Source organism: Siphateles boraxobius, unplaced genomic scaffold, assembly GCF_051911475.1.
Source record: "Siphateles boraxobius isolate OS27281-9 unplaced genomic scaffold, OSU_SipBor_1 35, whole genome shotgun sequence".
In the NCBI taxonomy this organism is placed as follows: Eukaryota; Metazoa; Chordata; class Actinopteri; order Cypriniformes; family Leuciscidae; genus Siphateles; species Siphateles boraxobius.
Genome location: NW_027508975.1, coordinates 7,772,411 through 7,785,470, shown reverse-complemented (window position 1 = coordinate 7,785,470; position 13,060 = coordinate 7,772,411). Strand labels below are relative to the sequence as shown.

Below are 13,060 nucleotides of genomic sequence, written 5' to 3'. Positions count from 1 at the left end.
TTCTCATCCCTTAATCACCTCATCCATTGCTTCTCTTTTTTTTCTCTTCCAGATTATCAAGGACCAGAAGCTCTTTATCATCGTGGGTGGGATGTTGCTGATTGATTTGTGCATCCTCATATGCTGGCAGATTGTGGATCCCCTGAAGAGAACTGTGGAAGAGTACAGCTTGGAGGCGAGTCCAATTGGTTATTATTAATGTTGTATGTAACGATTCAGCAGAATCCCTTGACCGGGTAGTAATGGTTAATCAATCCCAACTAAATCATAGTCACAGGGAGCTGGGATCACAGGGGAGTACGTAGCGGCCAAGGTTGTATTACCATCTGCGTTATTTTTGGTTCAGGAAGTGAGACGCCCTGCTCCCACATCCACGGCGGTTGGGGACGTAGGCCAGCTGGAATGTGGGACATTGGCACAATTGCTTGGAAAAAAAGGCATTTTCACAAGCCCATCCCATGCTGACATATAAGGGGAAGTTTGGGATTGAGCAGGGCTTCAAAATGGGCTGGACATTTTAAACGTCTGCTTGCTTTAGTCATGTGCATTTAGTCATGTGCGTTCATGGAAGCAAAGCAAAAATAGACAATGTCAGACCTGATTGTGTAGTGGATAGCTATTAAAGTTACCTTGATTTGTTTGTGGTTGTCTTCTAGACTTAAAAGGATAGTTCACCAAAAAATGAAAATTCTCTGAAAATGTACTCACCCTCATGTCATTCCAAACCCATATGACTTTGTTTAATCTTTGAAACACAAAAGAAGATATTTTGAATGAAACTGTCACACTTATTAAGTTTTGTTTGTTCTTAGTTTTTGTTTTCATGGACTTTTGGTTATTTTCAGTCACATGTGTTTCTTTGTCTTACTTTTCCGCCAGTCATCAGTTGTCATGGACACTCATCAGATCATCACACCTTTTCGTTATCCTCTCAGCATCACTGTGTATTTAGTTTCTCTGTTTCAGTTTATGTGTTTTCGGTCTATGTTTGCGTTTTGTGTGTGTTTACCCGTTTCACACACGCACTGTTAAACTTCTGTCTGTTCCTGTTTTCATTGTATTATTAAAATCACTTCGTATTGGATCCTGTGTACCTTCGTCTCCCTCCATCTTCAGCTTGTGACAGAAACTTGCTGTCCCTCTTTTGAAAGTCCATATAACCAAAACTTTGAAGATCCAAAAAGGTCATAAAGGCATCATAAAATTAATCCATATGAATTGTAGCGGTTTAAGTCTTTTAAAGTGATACTGCCATTTCATATGATTAACAGATTTAATTTAGGCTTTTATTTACATCCAAACCATGATCGACACACTACACAGAGCTCATTACATATGGTAAACACAGAACCTCAAGCATGTGATGTACAACAACCAATGAGGTTTGTTCTAACGTGTGGTGCTCGCATCAGCTTTCGTGTTTACCATATGTGATGCGCTCTATGTGTGTGTTTATATGTGAATAAAAGCTTAAATTAAATCTGTTAATCATATAAAGAGATCACATCGACTTGGATTCAACCACTCGATTCATATGGATTCATTTTACAATGCCTTTATGACCTTTTGGGTTCTTCTAAGTTTTTGGTTACCTGGAGTTTAATTTGAGGGATAGAAACCTCTCAGGTTTCATTAAAAAAATAATCTCAAATTGTGTTTTGAAGTTTAACCAAAGTCTTAAGGGTTTGGACGACATAAGGATGAGTAAGTTATGACTAGGGTTGGGTACCGAAACGCGGTGCCAATAGGGAACCGGTTCCGACGTAAACGGTAGTAACGAGACCGAATAAGAACGAAAATGTCGGTGCCTGACTTTTTTTTTACTGCCCCCCGGTGTTCCGGCGTCAACTTGCGTGACGTCAGTGCCGCTACTCGGCACACTTGTTGAACTGATAGCGAGGGGATTAATGAAGATGCCGAAGGCAAAACTCTCCAAGTTTTAACTGCATTTAACGTGTAAAATTACGTGTCAAAACGCGCTCTCCGTGCCGATTGTCTGAAGCCCATATAGAATCACGCCAATTCGTTGGCTGATTGCACGGGCGCCGCCTCGACGCTCTTACGTCGTCATATTATATTGCCGCGCGCGCAATCTGCTCCTCAGATTTCTCTGCCGAAAAAGGAAGCTTTTCGGCAGCGCGAGGAGCTCGGCAGCGAACGCAGCGTCTCGTTCCCTATTCAGAGAACATAGTTACACCAGTAACCAGAGACGTTCTCTTTCATAGGTTCACTCAACGCTGCGAAGCTAAGACGCAGTGGAAACGAAATACCAAACTCGCCAAGCTAAGCGCTGCCGTAACTAGTACAACGACCAGATAATTTACAAGACTTCAAGCAGACAAAACAGAACCTGGAGGCATGTCGAGATTAGATTACCCTGGTAGTAATCTCTATTAATCTCCAATATTATTACATTGTTTGATACAATATTGTTTTACATGATTGTTTGATACAATATTGTTTTACTTGATATTATGTAAATGTGAATTTTTATTTTATATTGGTTTATTTATTATTACCATATGTTACTTGTATTTATATTGTTTAAAGACTTAAGTTAATATTGTGTCCAGTTTGGCCCTGTAAATAAAAGGGTATTATTTTTTGACAAAGTGTGTGCAGTTTCGTTTTCTTAAGTACTGGTTCAAGAACCGTTTAAGCACCAGAACCTTTAAAAAAAAACAAAAAAAAACAGACAAAACCTAACCGATACCCAACCCTAGTAATGACAGATTCACATTTTTTGGGTGAACTATCCCTTTAAAAGTATGTTTTTAATGACGTGACGATGTCTGTCAATTCCTGAGGTGTATTACAATTCCCTATACTTAGTGCGTTAAAGAGTGAAAGGCCTGGTGACTAACAGGCGATGTGGCTGAGTGGACTTTGCCGTCACACCGATGGAATCATGGCCGCCGTCTCCCTAGAGAACTCTCGGCAGGGAGATTAGAGCAGATTGATTGGTGCTGGGAAAAGGCCCATTAACTTTCCCATCACTCTAGGGTGTTTAGACGAGCTTCTCCTTCCTCCTTTACCCCGTCCTCTACTGTATATGTAGTTGTTTCAGGCCATACGCGTTTCTCAAAGGTCAAAGATTTGGGAATGGACAATGTCTTTGGGCTACAAGCAAGCCATTTCATAGGCGTTCACATCAACCGCAATTTTAGCAAGAAAGAGTTTAAAAGTCATTCATTTTCAATGAAAGTTGGCCATCTGATGCCAATGTTCGATAGTGACCGCTGGGGATGCAGCAAAGTTGAGCAGACAGTGAAGGTTGAATGATTTGTCGCCTGATGTTGTTGAGTTTACTAGGCATGATACTTAGTAACCAGCAGTACAGCAATTCAGCAACCTCGAAGTTGAATCTCTGTCAGTGTGAATGGAACTTTAGGGCAGATGTTATTTTGAAGAATCGCTGCATCAGATTTGGGTCAGGAATAAGCTATTGTTGACTGCTGTAGGACACTGAGTGTGTGTTTATTTAAAATGGATGTCTGTGAGGCTGGAGACAATTACAGTGGACAGTCTGTCAGGGACATGAAATGGAGAAATGTAAACAGATCTGAGTGCAGCGGACAGCATTGATGTGAGCTGCAAACTTCTGTCTTTAGAGCTTCACTCACTGCTCTGCTGAAAACCAGCTCAGTTTATGCTTCCTCTGATCCAGATTAAGTACTCAAACTTTTGCAGACATTTGTAAAAAGTTAAAAACTGGGCCATATGTGCTGCATTATGACAAAGAAAAACATGCAGAAGATTTTTAAAGTTTTATACCTGTTCTTTACTAAAATATATGAGGGTGGTTGACATGACATGTCTAAATGTTCCCTGCAGTGTGACATGATTTACTTCTTCCAGAACTATTTCAGCAATCTTTTTCTAATTTATGTCAATTTGTATTGTAGTTTCTATGATCTCATATGAATTGAAAGACTACATGTAATATTTTAACTTATATTGTAATATTTAAAATTTATTTCTCACAATGGCATCTCTCAGAACTATTTATGAGTGAACAGCAAAATAATGTTTAAAGTGAAATTACAACTTTTATTCTGAAGGGATGCATTGATCAAATGTAGCAGTAAAGACATTTATAATCTTACATAAGATTTCTATTTCAAATAAATCCTGTTCTTTTGCACTCTCTATTCTTCAAAGAATCCGGAAAAAAAGTATCACAGTATCCACAAGCATATTAAGCAGCAAAACTGATTTTACTGAACACTCAAAACAAACAAAAACACACATTTGAATTTCATATCCAATTTCCATCTGTTTGGATTACAGTTTTAACATATAAACGAGCTAATACTTAATGTGATGCATATTTGCTAGTCGTAAATGAAACAGGTAAGATTTGCATCTATTTGATTTTATTTAAATAATATATTGTTTTTAAATGCATGTATTCAAATTGCTTGAGATCAGCATACATCTGTTCATTGTGAAAAACCATTCAAATTATTCAGTTAAAATAAATAAAGTATGATCATGGTTAAAATGGTGCTAGCTCTAGACCAAGCAATATTCAATTGGTTAAAATGTATGACATTGAAACAAATTGGATTTATTAATGATAAATATATAAACCTTGTTATTGTGTATTTAAAACATATTCAGTTTATTAGTAGCCTACTTTTACCGTTACCTGTTTCATTTGTGTATGATAAACTTGCAAGACATTAAGTTGATTACTATATGTTAACACTATTTAATCCAAATTTTATATGCAATTTAATACATAAATCTTAAATGTAGGCCTAAATATTTTTTGAGTGAAGACTCGAATCATTTCAGCTTTGCCATCACAATCAATGCAAATTGAAATGACAATTTAAATTGTAACAGTTCACATTGCTGTTTTTACTGCATTTCTGAACACTTCATTCAAAAACACTCAAAAAATCAATGAGATCTATGAAGCATTAAAATATCTGTAAAACTGAACATTTTGTTGAAAAGAAAAAAAAAACTTTCATGGACATGTTATTTGTCAACTACCCACAAACAGAATACAGCACTGGATTACCTTTGATTGAACCTTAAATAGATTGACAAACAACAGGTTTCTTCTTGTGGATATTGGTATGTGTTGTAGAATGGAGAGAGAGAGAGAGTGGGAGCGCACGTATAATGTAGATCCTGAGTGTTTCTCTGGTCTGATGAAGGACAAACTGTGGAGGAGCTGATTAGCATTCAGCAGGTTTCTTCTGCAACACTCACCGTTCTCACTCCTGTTCTTGTGTCGACGCTGCAGCAAGCGCAGTCTACCTGCACACACTATTGCAGTGTGGCATTGCCATGGCAACAGCCAAGGCTTCTGACACCCATAAACCAGTGCTGTCATTGCTGATCCCCAAGACAAAAATACAGGGAAAGGCTTTGGACAGGCGCTGTAATGACGGATAATCATGCAAATGCACACACATGATGACAAGTATGTAGAATTTGTGTAAGATGTATCTTAAACTAACAAAATGCAAACATTTTGAGTACACTGAGATGCTCCTGTTCTCATAATCCAACGAAGCATCAAGCATACAGTACTTTTATTCCATGAGCGAATTCACTAAACAGTTGTGCCACTTTTGCATGCAATATTCCAGCACAAGAACCCACGTCTTATTCAATTATCACCCATACAGTTTAACCAGCCACAAAATGTGCTGAAATAGTGCTGCCCTGTGAGTTTTTAAGCCACTGTCATATTTTTTTCCAGCACAAACATACCTGCTTTCTATGTGAATTAAGCTCAGTATAGCATCTTATTTACAAAAGTCATCTCCATTTACCTGCCGTAATTAAAGGTGAGCTGTTCCTGCCTGTAGAAGGCGGACGGTAAACCGAATACTGTTTAATAGAGACATTTCAGTACATTTTCTATCAATCACGGCAACAGTAATTCATCAAATCAATGATGATGGATGAAATGATGAAGAAGAGCATTATACCAGACGCGTTTACAGATTTCTGAACACAGAAAAACACAGAAAAATGCTCATATAATATAAGGAACTCTCTCATATATTTTCCTAAGTGAAACTGTGCCGTCTGTCAAATTGTCTGAAGTGTTCCAATCACAGTTTTTCCTCACTCTCGGTGTCAGACTGAGGACAGGCAGACAGCCATGAGTCATAGGGTCTTTTCAAGTGCAAATGCTTATTTTAGGGTGAACCTTTAATACATCAAATAATGGGTCTAAACTTGTGCGCTTTGATTGTGGATTGATTTAGATGCAGGTCTGGAGTGTGATGGGGTCTGATGTGACTGTACAGCTGGAATGATTCACTTTGTTGGCAGGGGATCAATCTAATGAATAGGCATGTATATTCTAGCATTTTGGGGTCATTTGATTGATTTCCATTCATTTTATAGTGAGATAATCTCCTTCTATCTACTAAATTAGCTTTTATAAACCACGTTTTACATGAGACATCACGTTTTACATAAATAAATATATTTATTTATTATTTTTTCTTTTTTACTTAAAATCCATAAGAAATGTATTTTCATTTATTTACATGTATAAGACATGTTACTTATTTTTTTCTATTAATTGCATGCATCCAGCAGTATGCCAAATTATTAACTTGATTTTAAACATGACTTCAATTAAAAAGGAATTAAAATGTACACATTTTGTAAATGCATACATTTTGTGAAAATTTCTCTTGAATCCTTGTGGTTTCATTCACCGCACAAAATGCGTTTTTGCATTTTTATTAAAACATTTAGCATGTTCAATAAGCAGTAGTATGTTTGTTGGCTGGTCCCCCAAATGCTGGTGATTTGAGATTTCACTATCCACAATGTAAACAAAAAAAGAAAAAGAAAAGTAAATCAACTAATAAACCAATGGAGTTTGTACTTGCATAGACAGGACTGTCGGACAGGTATTTCTGTCTTTATTTATGTTGTTCTCTGTTCTTTCATAAAAGATGCCATAAAGCCAATTAGCAATGTAGGTGGGCCACTATTTGTTTTATAGACCCTTGTGTGTGTGTGTGTGTGTGTGTGTGTGTGTGTGTGTGTGTGTGTGTGTGTGTGTGTGTGTGTGTGTGTGTGTGTGTGTGTGTGTGTGTGTGTGTGTGTGTGTGTGTGTGTTCAGTAATCTGAAAGACATTGTAGGACTCCTTATGTTAAACGGCTATGGTTTGTGCAGGAATCAATGGCTCAACAAAACAAACTGGGTCATTTAGGACTGGACAGCCACCCACCTCTCTCCTCCATTGATCAAGTGTGAGGAACAGAAGGGAAAACCTTGCTTTCAGGAGCAGTGGGATCATGTGGACATGGTTATTGTCTGCCGTACACATCAGTCATTTTGACAGGAGTTTGTTGGGACTTTGTTTATGTTGCCATAGATGTATACAGTATTTGTAGTAAACAAGAGATGATTGATGGTGGTAAATTAAGTGTATATTTAACATAATCCTAGTCTTTGTTGAATATCTAATGTGACGGGTCCTTTTGGTTGCGTGCTTTTCGAGCCTTACCGCTAAGATTTATGAAATCCAGTTCGCTCCTCATAATCCAAGAAAGTGTCTCTCTCCATCTCACTTAAATCATCCTGTCTTCCCATTGTCTCTTGTATTCATGTGGTCTGGATAAGCAGACTCTGACTCTGGGCTCACTGTTGCTATGCGACTGCTGATTGAGCATAAGGGGGATGCAATTTACCAATTAGAGGCCTTCTAAATTAAAGACAGTGTCAAGGGTTCCTGTACTTAGAAAGAAGCGCTGTCCATCAGGGCCATCTGATGTACAGATTGTTAAGGGTCTGAGTCCCCTGCAGCTAAATATGATGTTGTTTGTTCAGCTATTTAAAGAGATTTGGAGCTCTCGGAAGCCCATTTATCATGCACTGGCATGCTGATGGGGCAAATTCAGGTCAGTTCGGTCACTTTTGATGTCTAAATGGCAAAACGTAACCCAGTTTTCCACAATTCACTGTAGACGTTGAGTACAATTTAATGGATAACTGCATACTGTACTCTACCTTTTAAAAGTTTGGGGTCAGTACAATTTTTCATGAACTGATTTTTTTTGTTGTTTTATTTTATAATGTTCTCTGAGGTCCACTTATAATGTTATCAAGATTTAGAAGTCATTTAGAAGTAAATAAGCTATTTTCTGTGCTGTTTTTGACCCTCTCCTTCGAACAACACTTCATTTTGATAGGAATGACACATTCAAGACTTGGAAGTAAACGCCCACTACTATGATTGGGTAACAGTTATGAATATTAAAATAAGTACTTGGAGTTACCACAGTTTTAATTAACATGATAACTTGTGGTGTTTCATGTAAACGGAATTATGAATAAATTCGTTCTTATAGGCTATTCTTCGTTCATACTTTTCGATAAAGTGTAAAACGTATACAATGTAATTTGCTGTCATTTTTTAAATAAATGAAACGTGTTGTAATGTCTCATTGAAGATTCATTCAGGATTACAGCGAATGGCTTCGATCAAAACAATAACAAAAGCAGTTTGGATCCGATAATCCAAATAATTAACCCAATAAATGCAGAAGCAAAGGAGATAACAAATCGCAACTATCACAACTATTCAGTTTGACTGCAGCATAAATAGTCAGTATATTGTTTAGTAAAAATAGTACGGTATAAATAATCAGTACGTATCAAACGTTCTGTAAGAGACAAAGCAATAGTTCATAGGTAAAAAAACTGTTACACACACTTGTGTTGCGACATTACTGTCGTATCCAATGTAGATCCAATCATCTTTTATTTTTGTCTCTGAAAAACCTGTGCCGAATGGTGTCTTGTTTAAGAATAAACCCACAGTAAAATTAAGCGAATTAGCGATCAGTATCTTACTGACGCGATCTGACGTTCATCCACGCTTTCTTAACGTTAGGATCACAATGATGGCAATGCAAAGACAGTGTTTTTCCACAACTTGACACTAGAGGTGTCTCTATCGATTTGTTGCTTGAGTAATCCTGTGTTTGTGTCCATCTCGTATTTACTACTACATGATGTGTGCAAATTGGTGGGCGGGGCTAAAGAGGCCATGATGTAGAAGTAGGTGTTGATCTTCTACGGAGGCAGTCTTTCGTCGCTCTATGAAGTAATAATGTGACAAAATCCAAAATCTCCAAAATCCGTTATTTCTTGTCTTATTGCTACTAGAGTAATAATGTCAAAAAGAAAGAAATAATCGAATGAATAAAAAAATCAGCATTCTTAGAGAACTTCTCTCTCTCTCTCTCTCTCTCTCTCTCTCTCTCTCTCTCTCTCTCTCTCTCTCTCTCTCTCTCTCTCTCTCTCTCTCTCTCTCCCTCCCTCTCTCTCTCTCTCTCTCTCTCTCTCGCTCACTCTCTCTCTCTCGCTCACTCTGTCTCTATTTCTCTTGCTCTCTTCTGGTCCTGAACAGACACTCTCAATCACGGCCCCAGACATATCCATTACACTCAACTCTACAGCTCCTCACAAAGAAGAAAATCCATTAGTCTGTGTGTTTGAGAGTGAGAGAGCGAATATGAGGGCATGTAATAGAAAGAAAAATGGAGAGAGAAATGCATAGCTGCAATACCTCTGTGTCCTCCATGTGCCTCCACTACAGCTGTTGTAAGCATTGTCATCGCACAGGTGTGTGTTTGTGTGTGCGTGTGTCTGTGCGTGTGTGTGTGTGTGTGTGTGTGTGTGTGTGTGTGTGTGTGTGTGTGTGTGTGTGTGTGTGTGTGTGTGTGTGTGTGTGTGTGTGTGTGTGCAGCTCTTACCAGGCAGTATTTACTGTTGTGATTGGATAATGACCATTGTTTCACATTGTTATTTGTAGTAAAACCATAATACACACAGATAAAAAAAATGATTATTTCCTGCCCTTAATAATTTAGTGTGAATCTATAGAATTTTTAAATATAATGGTAAATTTCATAATTCTAGGGAGCCAAATACATCCCAAGCAATTTGTGGACATAAAAATAGTAATCTAGTTACATTTTAACACATTAAAGAAGAAATTAGTTTGTGTAGTAATTTTGGAAAAAGCTACAGTACACTTCATATGAACAACAATTCCGTAATTATAATAATTTTGAATACTTGTTTGATAATGATACTGTTTCACAGACCTTAAGGGAACAAAACAATTTAATTTAAAGTCAGACATGACTGAAAGATTTGTGGGTCAGTTAGTGAGTCAGTTGCTAATTTAATAAAAATTCTGATGGATTACTATTCAATCAGTTAATTCATTGAAGAATTCTTTAGACTGATTCTAACCAATAACTTCGTTTCTGAGTCTTTTCGATGGTAATTCAGTAACTGTTCTTATATAATCAGCCAGTTCATTCAGAGAAGGATTCGTCAGACTTATTCAACTTGTAGTGATTTATTTGAAGAACTGACTCATCTATTCATGAATAATGATTATCTGCATGTTTATTGTGCAGCAAGTGCATTAGAAACGTTTGTCTCTATATATTATATCAGCACATTCAGTCTGCAAGCTCACAACAATACAATTTAATTTGCTGTGGTGTAGAATGATGTGGTGATGAAATTTTATTTTTTACTTTTTTTGGCCTGTTAAATATAAATGTGCGTCACAGGTGGGTCTTTCCACACTATCATTTAGAAAGTGTTAAACTCCCCCTGTGGTGAAAATCAAGTTTTTAATGTTGTTTATATATCTATGTGGTGTTAATATGCTTTAAGGCCAATTTTCATATTCATTGATCCTCGTATACTAAATGAGGCAAGGGTGTAGAGTTACATTCAAGCTATTTTAAGATATGAAGAAGTTTTTTTCAAGAAAAACTTTTAAATATGGAATTTTGGTGATCAAAGATGAGTTTTAAGGGATAAAATATTGACTACAGGGGGACTTTAAGTAAATGTGTGTTTATAATACATATAAAACAAATTGGTATTGGGCTCTGAAAAACCTGCATGTGATGTGGATGAACGGTTGGATGCTGTTCATCAGTGTGTGGAGGAGCGAGGGCAGCATTCTTCTCCCTTGTGTGCACATCTTTCTTGCTGCATCAGCAGGGCGGTAGCAGGATGCATACAGATGCCGAGCGCACATCTGCATCAACTCCATGAGTCCTTGAGGAGATGCTTTTCTCTCCTTGTCCCATGGGTAAAAGGCGACGCTCGAGACAGATCTCTTCCGTAAACGCACATGCTACGGGTATGCGCTATATTGAGCAAGATGGAACAGAGGTACGGTGTCATGTCTGGGTAACGTCACGCAATCGCGTGTGACATTCATCATCCTCCTCCGTCCCCCAAGGCACCCGGGACTCCGCAGCCTTGAGGCTCCGCTAATTAAACCCTCGGCGGTGGCAGGGGAGCTGGCTGGGTGCCAACCCACCTGGGCATAATGACGCACACAGCTGGTGACACGAACCAGAGAGCAGCACTCATATGATCTGCCCTCTCTGAGTCACAGAGGATCTTATAAAGAAGTGTTTGCTCACAGTCTCCTTAGTCACTGGTGGCCATCGTCCCTTGAGTCCAATGCTGCAACGAGACACTTATGTATTCATCCATACATCATGTGATTGTAAATAACAGTGGTAGTGTGGGTGTTGGTTTATTTGGCTACAATGATGAATGGGATGTTAGGTTGATTTGTGATCCTGTCTGCTGCATCGTCTGATTATATTTGCTTTGGATTTGGAAACAGTCCTCACTTCTCTGGAAGTGGCAGTCTAGGTAAGAGGTTTGGGAGAGGGTTTAGATGCGGACCTTGGGGTTTTATTGCTCTGATTTGTGGCCGTATTCTGAGCTTCATAATTAGCAGCCTTGAAATGATATGTGATATTCTTTGAAATGTTAGTAGTGCTTGTTAAGGCACTAAACACTAACCCTAAGTATTAAACTTTGCCATGTAACTCATCCCACAACAGACATGAATTTTGAATGCACCCTCAAATCATCTGGCTTGTTGTGAAAAGTGTGCTTTTACTATTCAAAGTGAATGACCATACAATTTTCACCTGGCAGGCCATAAAACAGGCACAAAAAAATACTGTAGACCTATGTACAACGGAGGGACCCGAACCATAGTTAGGGACCAGAATATCACAGAGCCTCTTCAACTCCGGTCCTGCAGAGTTTAGCTCCAACTCTGATCAAACTCACCTGCCTGTAACTTTCTAGTGATCTTGAAGACCTTGATTAGCTTATACAGGTGTGTCTAATGAAGGGTTGGACCTAAGCAGGATAGTGGACCTCCAGAACTGAAGTTGAAGAGCTGTCATAGAGACTGTCATAAAGCAATCACCCAGCAATCATAGAGCAGTGGCTCTCAACCTCTCCTGCAGGGACCCCCTGACCCGACATGTTTTAACCCTGAAATGGAGTTATTTATATTTTTGGCACATTCAAGACCTCCTTTATCATGTGGATAAGTAGATTGAGTCAAATCCGATGTTTTTCGAGAAAATAATGGGTTGTCTTAACCGTAACATCCAAAAGCCCATGAGAAACCAAGGCAGAACACCGTAACACCAGTTACGGCTCTTTTGGCTTTGTTTTGGAACGCACACGCTTGAGTTACGGTACTCTGGCTTTGTTTAGCCGCGGCAAGTTACGGTGCCGGCGTTCTGTCAAATAACGCTACCTACCAGATTATACGGTGGTCTGCCTTTGTTTTACTCTCCATTAAAATTTAAATTACCATGTAGCCTGTGTAGAGCTGAACCGCTGTCCTGCAGAGTTTATCTCCAACCCTAGTCAAACACACCTGAACCAGCTAATCAATCTATTCAGGATTACTAGAAGGCTATAGGCAGGTGAGTTTTATCATGGTTGGTGCTAAACTCTGCAGGACAGTGGCCCTCCAGGACAGAGTTTGCCCATCCCTGCCCTAGAGACTATGCAGAACACCCTTGCAACCATTCTGAAAACCCTGGTATCCTCATTGAAATGCCCTAGCAATCTTCCAGAACAATCTAGCATTGTGGTGGCGGGTTTTGCACACTCCCATTTTCTACAGAAAATGCGAAAATCTAGTTTAATTGTACAATCCCCAGTCCAAGAAACAGAAAATGAAAATTTGCTGCTCAAACACAC

At 38.5% G+C, this 13,060-nt stretch overlaps 1 protein-coding gene across 1 annotated transcript in view; it reads left to right on the top strand.

The window, feature by feature from the left end:
• gabbr2 (gamma-aminobutyric acid (GABA) B receptor, 2) overlaps positions 1–13,060 on the top strand; it is a 241,708-nt gene that overhangs the window by 197,513 nt on the left and 31,135 nt on the right. The window contains exon 13 of the mRNA XM_077196192.1: positions 53–175. Within this exon, the coding sequence (XP_077052307.1) occupies positions 53–175 (123 nt within the window). The remainder of the gene's footprint in view (positions 1–52; positions 176–13,060) is intronic.